Here is a 20,793-nt window from a genome sequence, read left to right on the forward strand (position 1 = left end):
CCCACTTGGAGGCATGTTTTTCAGGGGGGGAAGTAGTCTTATACGCCAGCAAATACTGTAGTTTTAGTTATATCAGAAAATTAATTATTGGCTTTTTAACACTTGAAAGAGCTAATTAATTTTGCAATGATTTCATAATCATCTCCAATTTAATAGGTTTATAATTCATATTTAGACTTTTCTGCTGTGCTGCTCAAAAAGTTTGACCATTTGTACTGCCTGCCCCCCCTCAATAGGATAGCTCTTAACATCTCCTTATCCAGACCCATTCCATCACAAACAATCTTACATTTATTGAACTTCTTGAAACTTAGTACTTAAGAGATAAGAGGTTAATTCCCTATGCATACATTTGCAGAGGACCTGTAAGACGGAGGTCTTCTAATTCTATTTTATCACATTTGTTTTAGGAAGAAGAGGCATGTTATCTCTGCAGACACAAATTTACAGTTTTGAGAATTGCAAAATCAAGATTCAATGATAATATTTTCTAGATAGAAATATTGCCCAAAATAATCTTGCAGAAACCTGTGGGAGATCATGACTTTGTGAATGGATTAAAGGAATTTGTATACCAAATAATTTAAATGTTGCATGAATATACAGTCTCATGCTACATAATAAAAAACTAACCCACATTTCATTAATTCATTGTCTATACTGTCCTTCACTGTGACATCTTGGGATGGTGATGATGAATAACCTTTGGACTGTTATTTAATTATTATTTGACTTGCTTTTTATTCCACCATTCCCCAAAAGGGTAAGGGCAGCTTACAATAAAATTAGATAAAAAGTAATATAAGTTTTACATTTAAAATGTAGTTAGTTCAAATAGATTAAAAGGCCCATAGCTATCTTTTCTTATAAACGTCTGCATGATGAGGCATATGGAGTGCTTGGATGTTACATACAGGTGGACTTTCAACTAGGGAGGCTATTATCTTCTCAATGTTAACTCTGGTTTCACAGGGCCCTGATATCATCTGGCAGAGCATTCTACCAAGCCAGAGGCAGGGCCAAAAAGACCCAACTCCTGGAGAGGACAACTCTTTGGGGCTGAGGACCATGAGCAAATTTCAGTCACTAGATCTTAGGACTCTTGGGGGGGGGGTTATCTTTAGACAGATTTTCCCCCCTCAAAAAGTTATATAAGTTTAAGCTCATTGATTTTTATCACCCTGAAAAAATGTAAAAGGAAAATTAAACTGATAAGATATTAGATTTATGAAGAAATTGTCCTTGAATTTTTTTCTCTGAATAGAACTTTTAGTAGGATATTTAAGCAAGCTTGTTCTTCTAGTCATTGAGAGAAACTTTACTCTTACATTGTCTTCTCTCACAGGGTCCAGTGAATCCTTTGGGTCCTCCTGTACCACATGGTCCTCATGGTGTTGTTCCTGGCCCCCATGGGCCTCCTGGGCCTCCTCCTGGTGCTCCTATGGGACCTTACAATCCTGCTCCTTATACACCTGGCCCTCCTGGTCCAGCACCTCAGTGAGTACTCTTGCAAAGTATCTATGAAAATTAGTAAGCTGTAATGATGAGTGGAGGTGCTGAAAGTTTTAATTGTCTGCTTACCAATACATATGTGAACATCAAAATTCGCACCCTTAGATTCTTAAAAAGCTGTTTGGGGCTTATAAAACTGAGACAATCAAAAAGAGAACTCAATTGAGGATTTTCAAAAACAATCCATAATAATGTCTAAGATATATAAATTATGGCCATAGTTGCATAGCTCACTGCTTATACCCTTGCACTGGCTAAAGAAAGCAAAAATTCATTGGACCCAAACTGACACCTTTTTAACAACAGAACTATACAGTAGCTTCAGATAAAAATTCCCACCTCCTCTGTTTTCTGTCTTGCAATTTTAATGAAGGTTGGTAGATCGCAGGTCAAAATATGTTTTATGTGCTGTAATGGGGTGCCTCTTTTATTACTGGAGTAACTATAAGCAGTCTTATGTATAATGCTATGACTTCTTAGAAAAGGTGTTCAACTTTTTTTTGTTCAACCCTCACAATCTGATTTTGTTATCCAATCAGGAATATATTCAATATCCAGCAATTTGAACAGCTGCCAAGCTAGTTTGAAGCTGTCTGTTGGTCAGAGGCTGCCTTACAGCTGATTGGGAGATCAATTGGGAGTCAATTTTTGAGCCACTGTCTCAGCAAAACAGTAAAGTTTTGCATAAGGGAAAATCCAGCTCTGTGAATTCTTTTCTCACTTTTCCAGGCTGGGTAGGGACAGAAACAATACTTTTGATTTCTGCACTGTAAAAAAGAGGAGGATCTCATTCCTCTCCTGGAGCCCAAGCAAACTCCTGGGGGTGGGGAGAAGGAAAAAGAAATCAGTTGAGCTGATTGTCAACTGGGAATCAGCTTCTGTTGTCTGCAAGTAGTTTGATCCTGTGAACATACAGGAACAGTATGCAAACAGCCTATTGACTCATTGGCTACCTGCTCACTATTGGAGAACGGTAAAGTGAGAAGAACAGGCAAGTTTGGAACATCTTCCAAAGAAAATGCAAATATGTTTTCTAGGCTGGTTCTTTTCACATTGCTGTAGCTAAGAATTTAATACAGTTTGCTTCATACCTTGTTGCTTCAGCCTGAGAGTGAGGAAAATGAAAAGAAATAAGAGCTATTTCCAAAGACGATTTGCTGGCTCTACATTAAGTTATAGGTCTTGACTGTGGTAGTATGGATTTATAGTAGAGCACCTTGCATAACCACAGGTATCTTCTGGTTAGATAATTGATTCAGTGTTGTATTGGCTGGGTAATTTATTCCATTCAACAATGAATTAGCATGTTCAATGAATTTCTGTTTGCTTTAAATGTGGTACACACTTAGTGGTAAACAGGTAACCTGTTAAGCCTGAAGTAACCATGGTTGATTATTATACCCTTTTTGCTGCTATTTTTTTTTTATTGAAGGAAAATCTAATTACATGCAATATCTTATTTTGTAGTGGGCCTCCTGCACCATATGCTCCACAAGGCTGGGGTAATGCTTATCCACACTGGCAGCCACCAAATCCTCCAGATCCAGGTTTGAATGAACAACAATGAATTATTAACACATGTGTGGCATATATACTAGTTTAAATCTATCTACCTTGAATTTTTTAGAACTGCACAGTTGGTTGGATCCTGGCAGAAATTTCTAATAGAAAGGGGAGTGGGTTCTGCCAATTCTGTCTCACACTTCTGATCTCTTGTGTGCTTCCTATGACAATCTTAAGGGTATCCCATCCTCTCAGCATTTTCCTGTAAGGAAAGGATGGCAGCAGAGATGTTCATTCCACTAATAAGTGGAAGCCACACAGTAATTGGGGTAGTTTGTACGATAATGATTCTTTGACTTAACTCTAGAGTTCTGGCCTGTACATTTATTATGGGGCTCTGTTAGGTATTTCATAAATTATTTACTTACATTTTCCCCCCAGAATAGACCAATTCAGATACCTTGATCATTAAACCTGTTGTGATATGGCTGCTAGTGTTAGGCTATCTCACCAGCATACTAATAGCCTATTAATGCCATGTGGTAGTTCCAAATTTCTTGTATGTGTACTGCATCTGAGCAGGTATGAGGAAAAATCGGGTAATAGGAGCAGTGAATATAGGAGTGTTTTCAGGTACACAAAACCAGCCCAAATACTATTTATATGTGAAAAGTGTGTGGAAATAATTTAAATGAAAAATTACTTTGGCTCAGAACATTTTAATTGGATTAGTAGGGGAAAACAGTTTGCTGAAAATGTAACACCGCACCTGGAAATGCAGCTAGTTAAATTGCTGGTGTCAAATAGTTGTACATACCTAAGAATCCAATAGAGTCAACGCCCTTTTTAATATTCATCAGGGCTAACTGTGTATAGCCTAAGATAGTACCTCAGTAAAAGTATTCCAGTGCAGAGGTCTTTGGAGCTATAGTGCATTCTCGTACTATGTGAGTAGAAGCTTCCCCTTATACAAAGTGGCATAAGAAGGCTAACCCTGAGTATCTTCCAATGTTGACAACGAGCTTTCCTAATATTGGAATGAATTAAATACTCTGTCTGTACTGCTGTTTAGGCCCAGAGATGGTGCTTGTGGACATCATAGCACTCATCACCCTTCCTGGGCCTCCTAAGAGTTTTTAAGTGGTTGGGGTCCTGTGGAGTTTTTGCCCAGCAAGCATTTTGATTGGCCATTTGAGATTTGATTGGCAGCAGTTGCCACCACAGTACTGTATCTTCACTGTCTGATTGAAAGTATACTGTAGCAGCCATTTTGTAGCTGGCCCTATCTTTTGCAGCAGGCGTTTTGTGCTGTGCCCACCACACTGTCTCAGAATTCAAGATGTGCCCACAGCCTCAAAAAGGTTGGGGCCCTTGTTTTTAGGTGGTGGTAATGGTAAACTGTAGGCCTATATCCAACCACAATTCCTCCAACAAAAGCATTTCTGTTCAACAAGGGGGGGGGATTTCTGCTGAGTCTCCCTTAATGTTCCATAGTCCCATTTTGCCCTCTGTACTGTTGCAGAAGGTGTGTTAATTCCAAGGATCAAAGGGGGAGAGAGGGTTAGTTGGCCTCAGCAGGAGGAAGAAGCAGGAAAAATTTTCTCTGAATGTTGCAGATATCTGTATCAAACCTACAGTGGTGGTAACATGCTAAATAAATAATAAGTAAAGTATTATGGCTTGGCCATTAGATGAGCTTGTGCACAGTTAATGCATATACATATTGTTGGCTTTCCTTTTGTTGCTTTATCTGTATCACGTTGGTGATGCTTGAAACAGATCTCAATGGTGGGGGAGTTGAGAGATTTATTAAAGTGAGAATTAAAGCTTACCAAAGATGTTGAACAGAACCAATGTTAAATCTCTTAGGTAAGCCAGCAGATCCTAATTCAGCAGCATGGGCAGCCTATTATGCTCACTACTATCAGCAGCAAGCGCAGCCACCACCTGCAGCTCCACCTAGTGCACCACCAGCCACCCAGACCAATGGACAAGGTATCAGACTGATTTTTTGATTTAAAAATTTTTATGCTGTAATATCTTTAGCAGATTACTGTTATTCATAGAAAAAATATTATTCATTAGTCTATTTACAGTGGAAAACAAATTCAGGGAAAAATACATAGTGAAGCATGTGCTTACTTCCAAGTACAAAATATGACTATTGATTAACAAATATCTGGTATTAGGTATTGTTTTCAAATCACATATAACCTAAGGCATATTCTAGACCTGAGCTACAAAATATATATAGTACAAGTTATTTTTTTTCCAGCTCAGTTCACCATTTATGAGCAGTACCTGACACTGCCTTCTAGACAGGCCTGAATGACTCCAATGTAACTCACTGCAAATCTGTCTTTTCTTACTTTACCTTCCTATCCCATTATTTATGCATCTTTTTACTTTCTGTCTGTACAGGGTCTCTCCACCTTGTCTAGGGAGTTCATCGGGTGTCAGTGTTTTCTCTGCCTTCCCCTTAAATGCTTCATTTCATACACAGTCATTCAGTTTGCTTCTACTATCCCTAGCCTTTTTATATTTATATATTTTGTTATATGTATATTGAGAGCCTCTTGTGGCGCAGAGTGTTAAGGCAGCAGACATGCAGTCTGAAAGCTCTGCCCATGAGGCTGGGAGTTCAATCTCAGCAGCCGGCTCAAGGTTGACTCAGCCTTCCATCCTTCCGAGGTCGGTAAAATGAGTACCCAGCTTGCTGGGGGGTAAACGGTGATGACTGGGGAAGGCACTGGCAAACCACCCCGTATTGAGTCTGCCATGAAAACGCTAGAGGGCGTCACCCCAAGGGTCAGACATGACCCGGTGCTTGCACAGGGGATACTTTTACTTTTACCTATATGTATATTATGTACTGGCCTCCCTTTCAGCTCAGGGTGGTTTACAGTGGAAACTTTCATAATACATTGCAATGCAATAAACATCTTTAACAATGAGAATTTGTATACAATAAAGCAGTTTATAATTTAACATTCAACAATCAGTAACGCAGCTTTTTCTGCACTGTGATTCTGTTTTGTTTTTGTTTTTCTCCTGATTAATGCAGTGGATGGTGGGCTTTGGTTGGTGGCTTGTTGTCTTGACTGAAAGCCTGGTGGAAGAGCTTCCTTTTGCAGGCCCTGCGGAATTGTTTTAGCTCCAGTAGGGCCCTGATGTCAACTGGGAGGACATTCCACTAGGTGGGGGCCAAGACCAAGAAAGCCCTAGCTCTGGTCTATGATAGACAAGCTTCCCTGGGGCCAGGGATCACCAGTTTGTTGGTGATGGAGCTTTGTGCTCTTTGGGGGACATAGGTATAGAGGCAGTTTATTGTTGTTTCTGGCCTTCTCCATGCAGTTTTTTAATGTGTTTGTGTGCTTGGCTTGACATGCTGTCTCTCTTATTGCTCTCTTGCCCCACAACAAAATCAGTGTTCCAATCAACCTTGCATAGAGGGTAAGAGACGAGTTATATATATAGTTCCTGTTCAAATTGTGCAGGGAAGAATGCTGGCAGCAATAAAAGACTTGGTGACAAAGTCATCTTGTGAGCCCAAGGACTGCCAGGTTGATATTTAGTCCTGTTCTGTTGGGCACATGATTTTTCTGAGAATCAAACTTTGTTTAGTATCCAGTCACAGTGAAGTAGCTGCTGGGATCATGGTTGAATAGGAGGACCTTTTAAAAAACAGTTTGAAGGCAAGGCCATATCAGCCTTAGTTTTTTTTCACATGTGCCCATTGAAACCACAGGTACCCTTCACAAGGGATTTTGATGCTAAGGCTTGCAGGCCAAACTGAGGGATAGATAAGTAAGAACGCAGGAATGATGGAGCTGTGAATGCAAGTAAAGACTAGTTTTGAAACCTCTACATTAAAAAGTTCCCCCTTCAAGGATCGCTGCCTTGTTGTGGCAAGGGGGCTTGCGTAGTTCAGTGAAGCTATGAGCTATACCGTGCAGGGCCACCCAAGACGGACAGGTCATAGCTGAGAGCTCTGACAAAAGGTGATCCACTGGAGAAGGAAATGGCAAACCGCTCCAGTATCTTTGCCATGAAAACTCTATGGACAGTTCCAAAAGGCAAAACGTTATGACGCCGGAAGATGAGCCCCTCAGGTCGGAAGGTGTCCAATATGCTACTGGGGATGAGCAGACGGTTAGTACGAGTAGCGCCAGAATGAATGAAGCGACTGGGCCAAAGCCGAAAGGACGCTCAGTTGTGGAAGTAACTGGTGGCGAAAAGACAGTCCGATGCTGTAAAGATTTTTATTCCATAGGAACCTGGATCGTCAGATCCATGAATCAAGGCAAGCTGGACGTGGTTAAAAAAGAAATGAGAAGACTGAACATCGACATTTTAGGAATCAGTGAACTAAAATGGACAGAAATGGGTGAATTTAATTCAGATGACCATCAGGTATACTACTGTGGACAAGAATCTCGCAGAAGAAATGGAGTAGCCTTCATAATCAATAAGAGAGTAGGAAAAGCAGTCTTGGGATACAATCCCCAATATGACAGAATGATCTCAGTTCGAATCCAAGGCAAACCATTCAACATCACAGTGATCCAGGTCTATGCCCCAACCACTGCTGCTGAAGAGGATGAAGTTGATCAGTTCTATGAAGCCTTACAACACCTTCTAGAAGCAACGCCAAAAAATGATGTGCTTATCATCATGGGGGACTGGAATGCTAAAGTAGGAAGCCAAAAGATAACCGGGATAACAGGCAGGTTTGGCCTTGGAGTACAAAATGGAGCAGGGCACAGGCTGGTAGAATTTTGTCAAGAGAATACAATGGTCATAGCAAACACTCTTTTCCAACAACCCAAGAGACGACTCTACACATGGACATCACCAGACGGTCAACACAGAAATCAGATTGACTATGTGCTCTGCAGCCAAAGATGGAAAAGTTCTATCCAGTCAATAAAAACAAGACCAGGAGCTGATTGTGGTTCAGATCATAAGCTTCTTGTTGCAAAATTTAGGCTTAAATTGAAGAAAGTAGGGAAAACCACTAGGCCACTCAGATATGAACTAAATCATATCCCCAACGAATACACAGTAGAGGTGACAAATAGATTTAAGGAATTAGATCTGATAGACAGAGTGCCTGAAGAACTATGGACAGAGGTTCGCGACATTGTACAAGAGGTAGCAACTAAAACCATCCCAAAGAAAAAGAAATGCAAGAAATCAAAATGGCTGTCTGAGGAAGCTTTACAAATAGCTAAGGAGAGAAGGTAAGTGAAAGGCAAGGGAGAAAGAGAAAGATACACCCAATTGAATGCAGAATTCCAGAGAAAAGCTAGAAGAGATAAGAATGCCTTCTTAAATGAACAGTGCAAACAAATAGAAGAAAACAATAGAATGGGGAGGATCAGAGATCTTTTCAAGAAAATTGGAGATATGAAGAGAACGTTTCATGCAAAGATGGGTATGATAAGGGACCAAAATGGTAGGGACCTCACAGAAGCAGAAGAGATTAAACAAAGGTGGCAAAATTATACAGAAGAACTATTCAACAGCGAGTTTAGCATCCCTGATGACCACAATGGGGTAGTTACTGACCTGGAGCCAGACATCCTGGAATGTGAAGTCAAATGGGCCTTAGGAAGTCTGAGCAACAATAAAGCTAGTGGTAGTGACAGCATTCCAGTTGAACTATTCAAAATCTTAAAGGACGATGTAGTAAAAGTGCTACACTCAATATGCCAGCAAATTTGGAAAACAATGGCCACAGGATTGGAAAAGGTCAGTTTACATTCCAATCCCAAAGAAGGGCAATGCCAAAGAATGTTCAAACTACCGCACCATTGCAGTAATTTCTCATGCTAGCAAAGTTATGCTCAAAATCCTACAAGCGAGGCTCCAGCAATATGTGGACCGAGAACTTCCAGAAGTACAGGCAGGATTTCGAAGAGGCAGAGGAACTAGAGATCAAATTGCCAACATACGCTGGATCATGGAGAAGGCTCTAGGGAGTACCAGAAGAACGTCTACTTCTGCTTCATTGACTATGCTAAAGCCTTTGATTGTGTGGAGCACAACAAATTATGGCAAGTTCTTAATGGAACTCATGGAATCACTAACTGGTTCACAATTGAGAAAGGAGTTCGGCAAGGCTGTATACTGTCGCCTTGCCTATTTAACTTGTATGCAGAGCACATCATGAGAAATGTGGGATTAGAGGAGTCACAAATTGGGATCAAGATTGCAGGGAGAAATATCAACAACCTCAGATATGCAGATGATACCCCTCTAATGGCAGAAAGTGAAGAGGAACTAAAGAGCCTGTTGATGCGGGTGAAGAAGGAGAGTGCAAAAGTTGGCTTGAAACTCAACATCAAGAAAACAAAGATTATGGCATCCGGCCCTCTCAATTCATGGCAAATAGATGGGGAAGAAATGGAGATAGTGACAGATTTTATTTTCCTGGGCTCCAAGATCACTGCAGATGGGGACTGCAGCAAAGAAATTAAAAGACGCTTGCTACTGGGGAGGAAAGCTATGGCAAATCTAGACAGCATCCTAAAAAGCAGAGACATCACCCTGCCAACAAAAGTGCGTTTAGTCAAGGCTATGGTATTCCCAGTTGCAATGTATGGCTGCGAAAGTTGGACCATAAGGAAGGCCGAGCGTCAAAGAATTGAGGCTTTTGAACTCTGGTGCTGGAGAAGACTCTTGCGAGTCCCTTGGACTGCAAGGCAAACAAACCGGTCAGTCCTAGAGGAGATCAGCCCTGACTGCTTTTTAGAAGGCCAGATCCTGAAGATGAAACTCAAATACTTTGGCCACCTCATGAGAAGAAAGGACTCCCTGGAGAAGAGCCTAATGCTGGGAGCGATCGAGGGCAAAAGAAGAAGAGGACGACAGAGAATGAGGTGGCTGGATGGAGTCACTGAAGCAGTAGGTGCAAACTTAAATGGACTCCGGAGAATGGTAGAGGACAGGAAGGCCTGGAGGATCTTTGTCCATGGGGTCGCGATCGGTCGGACACAACTTCGCACATAACAACAAAAAATACATTAGTGGGGCAAGGCAAACTCCGGAGAATGGTAGAGGACAGGAAGGCCTGGAGGATCATTGTCCATGGGGTCGCGATGGGTTGGACACGACTGCGCACATAACAACAACAACAACAACATTAAAAAGTTATGTACTAGATTGATGTCAGCTGTGAGTGACAATTTAATGCTTATGCTCAGAAATATCTGTTTAAGCAGGCACAGAAGTAGACTACAAGCTTTCCTCAAAGGTTTTCAGATAAACAGAATAAACAAATTTGAATTGCTTATTTCCATTCACAGGTGAAATATTTTGCAATGTTCTATATAAATTTTGGTCTGCTTTAGCAGTATTTTGTTTTTTATTCAATTAGGAGATCAGCCAAATCCAGCACCAGCAGGGCAAGTAGATTACACCAAGGCATGGGAAGAGTACTACAAAAAAATGGGTATGTTTTGCATTTCCTCTTGAATAAAAACTCAGACTCCTATGATACGCTTCTGAGAAGTTTTGTTTTATATGACTATTTCATTAGTACTAGTAAAACATTTAAGGTCATTATGCTTTGGCTTTACATAGAATGTTGCATTTATTTTGTTGCCTCAGGGAATTTAAAAGATAATTTGCCACCACTTGCTTGCACCCAGTATCTTTGTAGCAAAACTGGTTTGACAAGGAAGTGTACCCAAGCATAACTATTTTACGTGGAGAGTATTTTATTTAGTATGTGTGTATGCCCACTATTATAAATTTGTTATAAATTCTGCCACTGTTCTCCTGATAGCCAAGGTGGGAGTAGGTTTTCCTGAAATTGGATCCTGTGCAACGGAAAGCAGAGTGAGATATTTTTACCTTCCCTGAACAGCTATCTGAGCATTGAAGAGGTGTGGAGGGGGATATTTGTAAAAGATAACTACACAAGGGAGAAGTTGCGCCCCTCTTGTATCTTCTGTTGGACTTTTTTGCTGGTAGAAGTCTTCTTAAACTAGAAGTAACGCTGATCTTAGTTTTTGAAGTAGATCAGCACTATTATTTGTGTCCTTTGTGTGCCTCAGGGCACTTCCAGGTTACCCATTAAGTTATAACTACACATGAAAAACTGGGAGGAAATGTTCTGTATTAGAGAGGAAAAAAGGGATAGAATTCACAGATTACCTATTTTGATAAAATCATGGCTTTTGTGAAATCTAGTCTTTGGCAGTAAAGCTGAAGTGAGCATTTTAAAATTAATTGTACTGCTCAGCTTTCTCAAAATGAGTGCTGAACTGAACTGAACTTTTGTGGATATAATATGCTAATAGGTGAAAACGCCAATTCTTTTCCATTTCCTTGTATTCTTATTCATATATATTATATATAGAGACTACTATATACTTAAAAGACAAAAGTTCCAGTCTTTATAAAACATGAAATGTAAAAAAATTATTTGGGGTTAGTAAAATCCCAAATATGATAAAGAAAGTTTGCTTCAAGGTAGGTATGCCACTGAAATGTTGCAAGTCTGCACTGTGAGGCTTTTGGTGACCATTGTGGGGATTGCTAGGGAACCCACAGCTAACATTTCTGAAGATTCGAAGCCTCAGTATCACTAAGGAGATGAGGAAAGAGGCCCAAAAGGTAGAAGATAGAGAGAACAGGAGGCGAAGTTGATGGCAGGGAGGTGCAAAAAAGAATGTAGTACAGAAACAGGAAAATGTGGAGGATGGTGGGGCAGCGGATGCCATGGGAAAAAGCAAAGGAATTGGTAGGTGGGTGGGACAGAAGGGAAGGGGAGATGCTGCAGTTGCTGAGTGGGGAAGCAAAGAGGAAAAGCCAGAGAGGGTGTCAGAAAATGAGATACACACACACGTCTTTGTGGATCCCTTACTGTACACACCAAAATGTGCAGGGGATAGTTTATAATTTTTTGTGCTGCTATTAAAACTTGGTAATAATTATAACTATAACAGATTATATGGATTTATAGTATAAAATCCCACTGGCATAAAATTGACTGCATTGGAAGAAACCTTCATAAATGTACAAGAGCCTGCAGATAGGGGTGACATGGAATCCATGCACACACCCTACATGAGCAGGCAGGGTTGACTACTCCAGGTTGGGAAATATCCCCCTGGAAACTTGGGGATAGATCTGGGAGTAGACAGAAATTAGGGCATGGAGGGATTTCAGTAGAGTATAATGTTATGGAGTTGAACCCCCAGAAGCAGCCATTTTCTCCAGAGGAACTCTGTAAACCCAGGGGATCCCCAGGCCCCACCTGGGGACTGGCATCCCTACTTCCGCTTGTGCACAAGGATCTATCGTTTGATGCTGTAATTGGAGCACAATATGAATATTCAGGGTCATTTCCAAGAATGCAGGAATTTATTTCTGTAAATTACTAGTGGACAACCATTTCAGATATAATTATGAGGTATGCCTAATATTTTTCAACTTTGCCTGTGTTAGATTTGTACTTGGCAGGCTACACATTTTTTGTGTTGCAGTATGATTCTGAATACAAAGCATAATTGATTGTGTATTGACTATGGTCAATGAAAAACATGGGGACAGACTGGGATTAAAACATGAAGCTTAATTGATATCCCCCAGGCTTATAGCATTCCTCAGAATTTTGTTTGTACGTAAAGCAGAATAGCCCCATGGACCCCCAGGTTCTTTGGAGGAAGGGCAAGATCAGCTGTGATGTTTCTAAACTCAGTCTTCTTTAAAACACACACACACTTTGCTTGCAACCTACTGGTGGTGAGCTACAGTAGCTGTTTCTCAATTGAATGGATTGCAGAAAAATCAGAAGGCAACATTTCTAGTTAATTTTATTACCTTGTAATATGTGTGGGAAATTCTTATATGCTGGCTTGTTCATGCATGGATAATTAGACTTCTGGATTAAAATCTGTTGCTTTCTTCAAGTATTACTCTATAAGGCCATAATGATACTGCTTTATTTAGTGTGTGCACATGTGGAAAATTAATCTTAATTATTAAAAGAACACAAAATAAGTCATGCATTGTAGAGGAATCCATACATTGTGATCACTATGAACTGCCAGTGTTTTATTCTTCTCCCTTGTAGTGTATACTGTATGCTTCTACTGATAGGCAGTCAGAGAGATTTGGGGCAGCTTTTAAAGTCACACGATTTGACAGGAAATTCTTATGTATTAGTATTGGAAAGTATTAATATATGCATTTTAAGGCTTCAAGCTTTATTATTATTAGTTTTATTTTATATTCATATTGCCTCTCCCATAACTGGCTCATGGCGGTTAACATAATGAAAGCATCCATACAATTAAAATCCCCATAAAATGATTAAATAAGTTTACACATATGGCAATGACAATGGCAGCGACCTAATACAGCTGTTAAATAGGGATCTGTCCCCAGTTACTTATTCTCTTTCACAGAGAATGCACATTCTGTATTATGTGTAGAGTGAGAATACATCAGTACATTCACTCATTTGAGCTCTCAGATGTTACACCCTTTGTGGGGAAAGTTTAGACATTTGCTCCTATCTGCTGCCATAGGCTGTCCCATACACCCATGTATTATTAGTATGTGACCTATTGTAAAGCGCATTTTAATATGCTAAAATTTAAGCAGCAGTGGGTAAAATTTTAGGGTTTTTTTCCTAAATTCTGATTCTGATACAGATTATTCAACAAAACATACTGTAGAAACTTGCAGTTTAATATCCTTTTTCTTTCTTGCACTATACTTCAAATAAAACAGCAAAGAACTCTTCCTCTGTATTGTCTGTAATTTTGGTGTACCTGGGAGCTTTGTTTACATTAAAATATGGGGGGTTTTTCAGGTCAACAAGGGCAGCCACAAGATTATTCAAAGGCTTGGGAGGAATATTACAAGAAGCAAGGTAATGTTTGTTAGAAATGAGATTATTTTGAGCTTCATTTGTTCTTGTTATGGCACCAGAGTTGTGTAATTTGCATTTATTCTAGGTCAGGCAGTTCCAGCTCCAGCAGGGGCACCACCAGCAGGTCAGCCCGATTATAGTGCCGCATGGGCTGAATACTATAGACAGCAGGCAGCTTATTATGCCCAGACCAGTCCACAAGGAATGCCGCAACATCCTCCAGCACCACAGGTATAACCATCTTGAATTATTTGGCTATATTAGTGACTTTTGTTGTTATTTCTTGGGGTTATTTTTATTCCTTCTCTTTTTGTTTTTGCATGTCTCCCACTCTGTTACTGTTCTGGAGTATGCATTCTTTTTCCTGGCAAAGGATACTTAGTAAATAAATTCATGCTCTCAGTTAACTGGAGTTCTGTCTTTCTCTTTCTTCGCATACATTCAGTGCTTTTGATCAATAAAAATTTCTCCTCCCAGGGTTTTTGAAAGCCATGCAGGAAGCCACCACCATTACATTAACCAATTTTTCTTTCTTAAAGGCTTCACTCCTGAGTTAGCACAATTTTTAAAGGATTTTCTTTAACTTTTTGTGTATCTCTTATGTATTTCTTCGCACAGGGCCAATAATAAGAAGTGGACAATACAGTATTTGCTTCATTATGTGGGGGAAAAAACCTTTGTTAAATGTGTGGATGCAGACGCCTTGATGAAGATCATAATTTTGTTTGGTTTAAAAATAGTGTTTTGAAAATGTACAAAATATCTATCACTACTGATAGGAGGTAATATTTCTGTGTAGAAATGAACTTGGTTTGTTTTTAGTACATTAGTGTAGATGTACACATTCCAGCAAATGTATTTGCAACTATTATGTGGTCAATGCTTTGTGATATAAATGTACTTTTTTCAATGTATACTTGATCACTTTTAAATGCCTGTTTTGTGCTTTACAATAAATAATATGAAACCTCCTGTGTCGGTAAGTTGGATATGTGGGTCCCCAGAATTCAGCGATTTGTTAGCAATGCTGTACATGTACACAAGTAAGATTTTTTTCCCTTGAAAGTTTGAGTTTGACATTGGTATTCTCCATTTGCAGAATAGTTTAGGAGGATTTCTTTTGTTGTATTTCGCTGCTTAGCATCTTGATACCCTCTTCTTTTTACTTGATTAAAATTTGCATGTATGTGAAGGTGTTTCTTGACATACTTCTATTGCATTAACAGTTGACATTTCTTTTTATTCATGGCCACTGTCTCAGACCCATATAGCTGCTATAGTTAATGGTTGTTTTTATACATGATTTGATTTTTCAGTATATTTTTTCAGGCATGTTATTAAAATTGTTGTAGAAATCAGATGTGCAAAGCAGTCAGTTTGCTGCACTTCGGTTGAGAATTCAGTGTAGTAAGGTTTATATGCTTTTAGTTACCAAACTGCATTTGTTATAGAAAACATTCTTTTTGGAATCCTGGGAGTGCTTAACAGATAAGGTCTATTTTAAAATGCTGAAGACTAGTCATTCAATTATATTATGAAAAGTCTCCATAAAGCGTTTTATTCTTAATATTAATACTGAAAAAAATTGGTGTTCTGTTAAAATCCACTGTTTGCTTTTTTGCATATATTAGATTACATGCAATACAGTCTGTCTTGCCATTGTCTGTTGAAGTGCAGGTTTGATCCAGCCAGTATAGAACTAGCTCTATAGGGGTGAGGAGGACTGTGCTGTGTATCATCTTTGATTGTTCCTTCAAGGAGCATTGCACTGTAAGTACAACAGAATGACAAAATGATGAACTGCAACAGTATCTTTTTGTCAATGTTCCACATAATGCAAATGCCATACCTGTGTGAATATTATGTTGGAATAAAATACAGTGCTGATATCCTAGAAAATTATAACTGCTTCTTAATTCAGAAACGTAGGTGTGCATATATATGTGTGTGTGGGCTTTATGGGTAAGTATTGCTGAGACATTTAGTTGTAGCTAAATTGTCATGTACTTAAGTAACATTTTTTCATTAGGGGTTCAGAAACAAGATATATTCAGTTATAAATTTGTGCATTGTTAACCAAGTTTAAATTGCTTGTAAGGAGGACGTTGTTTTGTCTTCAGTTTGTCTGCTTATATTTGGTGATATAGGTATGTGTTAATAACCTTACCTCTGGAATAATAATAGCCTTACCTCTGGAAAAGATTTTGTTGGGGATCTTTTTGAGAATATACCTTAGAGTGGTTGCTAGAGAAGAATGAAATGAAGCTCAGAAATGAAGTCGTTTACTGCACAGATAGCTAGAAATGCATTTTGTTGTACTGTAGAATCAGGAGGGAATTTATTTTTTTCCCAATTTACATTAGGATTTAAAGTAGACATTTTGAAAAGATTACTAGGAAATTACTGAATATATTAGAGTAGGCTATAAAAACTCTAGAGCAATTACTTTGCATGATTCTTCTGTAGCTTATTGGAGAACGGTATAGCTACTAACTAAACAACAAAAAATTCACCAGATTCTTTATCATTCACCAAATGGAGGCTGTTGATTTTGATTCATTTAAAGTATAAAATCTTTATTAATTGCAAACAGTGCAATTATTTATACTTCACAGTGCCTTCCCAGACCTTCCACCTTAGGTTCTGCTGCAAAAAGCACAGGTAAGCACAACCTAAGGAAGTGTATAAATACATATTTCATATTAATGTTGTCCCTGTGAGATTTTTTTTGTGGTTGTGTATTCAAAAGCAATCTGCCAATATCTTCCCCAAATGTATTCTGCTATCTATGGTTCAATTCCAGTGGAAAGTCTGAAACAATTATTTACATTTCTGGGTAAATGTGTATCTTTATTTTTAAAAGATAAGTGGATTGCTGCAATAATTTTTGAGTAAGTCACTTTTACTATTTTTCCCTCAGTAGCTAAGTTGTTACAAATGAATATAAATTATTTTTTCAAGATACAGGAAATACTTGGTCAGAACTTCAACAGCCTTCACAAATGCTTTTATAATGAAAATAATGTTATACCCAGTACTATGTACTCAAGCATACTGTGTTTCTCTAATTCCCAAGACTGATGTCTGATTTTTTTTGTTATACACCATAATAGCCATAAAACAAATTAATCTAGCTTGCTTATTTGATTTGATACAGAAGGAAAATTTAGACTTGAATTTTGCAGAATAGTTTAATAGAAAGCATGTGTGCCAGTAAAATGTTAACGGTTTGGCAAATCTTTCCTTTTTATAGTGATTTCTTTGGTATTTCAGCTGAATTGCTGTATATTTTTGCCAGTTTAAAATGTTTTGTGTTATGGCTTATCTAGATAGCTTAACTGGTACAATTTTTTAATTTAGACAATATTAAGGCAGTACCATCAGTTTTTTTGTTTGTCACTTAATAAAATGTTTTGATTTTCTCGAAAGTCCTGTTTTTCTCTGCATCAAAGAAAACTGTTCAAAAATACTGCCTTCATTTTCACACACAGTGCTGAAGATGCTGCAAGCACCAAATCATAGCTCATAAAATCAGGTCCTGAGATAGTTACTTCCAATAAAGAGGATTCCTTTGAGTGTATGGCCATGGTGAGCCGATGAGCATGGACCGTAGAAGGGCTCCATGTAGAAGGTAAAATTGGCAAAATACCGATTTTAAATGTATCCCATACTTAATGGTGTAGGGTATAATTTGCCTGTTTTAATCGCTTCTCATTCTTTTAAGTGCTATTTGCTTGACATAAATGTTCCGTAATTTGTTATGTGGTAATAATACAAGCCATCTATCAATTTACACGTTGCTAAATAGTCAAGCATAGATATGTTTTGCATTTCACAACTAAATTTAATAGTTGTACTTGAATACCCTCAAGCCACTTCATTTTTTGTTGTAGTTCAACATGTCAGATTTCATTTTTATTGGGAACTAGGTTTGTGTTGTGCTGTTGAGCTGCTAAAGAACTTCATCTGGGCTGGATTTCATTTCCACATTTTAAAACAGTTTTATTTTTGCCACTCCATTTCTATAAACACAGCTTAAATTGTAGTACAATGCAAGGAAAGGGAAGAAAGAGAAAAGATTGATATTTCTGACATAGGAGGTGATTTAACAGACTAAGCATTATTTTTTCCTTCGTGCTAGTGGAACATTAGGCATCTTCTGACATTGTGTAGCTTTGCTGTTCAGTTTCAGTCTCTGATTTCTTCCAGGAACATTAGTTTTTCTTGAGCAGTTCTTGTGATTTAGCAGAAAAAAATAAATGCAAATTTTTAATATGGAATGTTAGAGTACCCTAACTAGAATCAGATGTGAGTAATGCATGCTTCCAAAGGAACTAAAATAACATATTTACATTTTAACTGAGTGATGCTCACAGTTCACTGTTTAGTGTGCGTTCTGTATGGTCAAGCTTTGCTGATTTAAAAATAATTCATTAGCTATATCTTTTGTAGAAATTACATGTTTTAGGGGCTAGGGAGGCTATATCATTCACTAATTTCCCTCTTTCCACAAAATATTTTGAGCAGCTGGGCAACCTTTCTTTTCATAAAGTTAAGAGTGTAGACTGTCTAGGTCTCTTTCGTATACTAGCATTTCATAAAGCAAGACATTGGGCCTGCATAATGCATACATCAGATCCACTTCTCCTACTTGTTAGTATCCTAAAGTTTATGCAGTCTTTCTTATATGCATGCAAGATGCATTTTCATCCTGAGAGAGTATTCTCTACAGAAACTATCCATGTTTTTTAAAAAGAAGATTGTCTTTAAAAGGCTACTGTGATGGGAGTATCTTAGGGAGATGCAGCTTGGACTTGAGGTAAATCAAATGCTTTACACTATGTTGTGTTGAACTTGCAATAAGACATTGTATGTATTCACGAAAATACATTAATTGTAATGTTTTGTATGAGTTCTCAATAAATGTAAACTAATGAGTGATTTGTCTTGTTTCTTTTCTCTACATCAATTTTTATCTGAAAAAGTTAGTTTGCAAGTGCCTTTGACCCATAATATTAAATTGCTGGGTTGTGGAATTAACTAACATTGTGGTCAGAAAGCCTGAGGGTTATGGAGGGGCGCAATTTGCCATAGACTAGCGGTCCCCAACCTGTGGGCCGCACCACATGTGGTCCTTCGACTAATTGGAGGTGGGCCCCCTAAGGACGCCTTCTCCCCCCCCCCCCCCGGCCCTTTACTTCATCCCCCCCCCCCCCGGCCCTTTACAACACACTTTGGGTGTCATTGTCTTCCATCACTCCCAGATGGGACTATCTTGTTGCAGAGAAACAAGCTCAGGGTTCCCATTGATTTGTCATTGTCATGATCATAGCAATCAGAGAGCGTTAGGGCAGTGGTTGAGAGTAGAGGAGTAAACTACCCCCCCCCCACCAGGCCTCAGTAAAAGGCGTTGAGTGGTCCCCGGCATTGAGTGGTCCCCAGTGATAAGAAGGTTGGGGACCACTGCCATAGACTATTGCATATCAACTGATGAAAGGGAAGAGGCCAGTTTGATTCAGTTTGTCTTCTCTGCTGTGTGGTGATTTGTCTGTAAGCATCCCTAGGCAATGTCTTTATGGGGAGATGGAAAGTAGGAAGATATGCTTCATTTCATAAGACACAATCCCAATATGTCCAATAACTGTAGATAGGGGTGCATGGCCATTACCTTTGAAATGACACAAAGTCACATGAGACTCAACATAGATTTATTAACCTTCCAATTCAGAACACAGCATAGGGAATTTGGTACATAGATTTTAAAAGCCAGTTACATTTTGTATAAAATTTTATTATAACTTTCTAAAACCTGGCCAATTAAATATCGCCAAAATCTAGTGCAGAATTCTATTTACTTGTTCCATATTGCTAAATTCTTTTCAGTGTGTGTATGGTAGCCTGTATTGGGATTTAGTTTGCAGCATTCCATTAACAAAAGCAAATCTGTAATGACTACTTTTTCTACGTATAAAAACCTTATTTACTGATGGTGCTATTTGTGCAGTGAGATGATTCATTACAAGAGGTTCAAGTTGAAAAATCATCCAGTATCATGAAAATTTAGTTCATTAGTATGGGTAAGATTCTGGACAAAATCAGATTCTAATACAAAATTATAAATGTAAATATTTCAAAGAACTTTGACAACCGCATATACATGATAAGTACATAAATCTGCTTCCAATCAACTATGATTTTGTTATTCAAGCAGATTAAAAGGACAATATTGTATTAAACAAGAAACCAATTAAATGACTAAAATTTGACTACTAAATTTTTCCCAGTAACCCTTTCCAGATCAAAGAAATTGAGGGCAACATTAATGTAGAACAATTAATTGGTCTTTGGCTGTGGGAACGACTTAGTTTTGCTTTCCCCTGTGTCTTTGCCCTAATTTCACATGTGCAAACAATGGCATGAAAATTGCTAAAAATCCAGAGGCGCTTCCAGGCAGAAGACTACTTGTGTGAAGCAGTTCACGATGCACTTGTTTTTCACTACACTGGTACAAGCTGTTCTTATACTGACATCATGAAAACTAGTGTAATGAGTTAGCAAGCTGCTTCACATGAAGCCTGCTGGAAATAGCCTTGTATGAAGAAATGCATTAGTGTAAGAAAGGGGTGGGGTGGGGGTTGAGCCATAATGCTTCAGGTTACAAAAGTGGTCAAATAAGTTTGAAATACAGAAGCATAAGAACAGGCCATCAGGTGTCTTATTTCAGGAATGACAGACATTTTTCTTGCTGGCCCCACCACAGAGAGAGAGATAAATGAAGTAAATTTAGAAAGGGAAGGCTCCAGAAAAATAGGCTGTTAATAGTCATCAGCTAGAAGAAGGAAAAAGAAGAAGAGAATTAAGAACTGATACAGAAAAAAATGATGTAA

General features: G+C 38.6%; 2 protein-coding genes across 20 annotated transcripts in view; one reads left to right on the forward strand and one right to left on the reverse strand.

Annotated features, from left to right (window-relative positions):
- Positions 1 to 18,847, forward strand: part of FUBP1 (far upstream element binding protein 1) — a 41,068-nt gene extending 22,221 nt beyond the window's left edge. For 8 of the 15 annotated variants that reach the window (XM_077333252.1, XM_077333255.1, XM_077333256.1 and 5 more), the window contains 7 exons: positions 1,346 to 1,497; positions 2,980 to 3,059; positions 4,885 to 5,010; positions 10,397 to 10,471; positions 13,847 to 13,906; positions 13,992 to 14,137; positions 16,522 to 18,847. In XM_077333252.1, the coding sequence (XP_077189367.1) occupies positions 1,346 to 1,497; positions 2,980 to 3,059; positions 4,885 to 5,010; positions 10,397 to 10,471; positions 13,847 to 13,906; positions 13,992 to 14,137; positions 16,522 to 16,626 (744 nt within the window). In that variant the 3' untranslated portion in view covers positions 16,627 to 18,847. Of the gene's footprint in view, positions 1 to 1,345; positions 1,498 to 2,979; positions 3,060 to 4,884; positions 5,011 to 10,396; positions 10,472 to 13,846; positions 13,907 to 13,991; positions 14,138 to 14,524 lie in introns of all 15 variants that reach the window. The other 7 variants (XM_077333248.1, XM_077333259.1, XM_077333257.1 and 4 more) reach the window with 5 other exon arrangements.
- Positions 18,848 to 19,597: 750 nt separating this feature from the next.
- NEXN (nexilin F-actin binding protein) overlaps positions 19,598 to 20,793 on the reverse strand; it is a 46,950-nt gene continuing 45,754 nt past the window's right edge. For all 5 annotated transcript variants that reach the window (XM_077333274.1, XM_077333271.1, XM_077333269.1 and 2 more), the window contains one exon: positions 19,598 to 20,735. In XM_077333274.1, the coding sequence (XP_077189389.1) occupies positions 20,722 to 20,735 (14 nt within the window). In that variant the 3' untranslated portion in view covers positions 19,598 to 20,721. The remainder of the gene's footprint in view (positions 20,736 to 20,793) is intronic.

Source organism: Paroedura picta, chromosome 4 (assembly GCF_049243985.1).
Source record: "Paroedura picta isolate Pp20150507F chromosome 4, Ppicta_v3.0, whole genome shotgun sequence".
In the NCBI taxonomy this organism is placed as follows: domain Eukaryota; kingdom Metazoa; phylum Chordata; class Lepidosauria; order Squamata; family Gekkonidae; genus Paroedura; species Paroedura picta.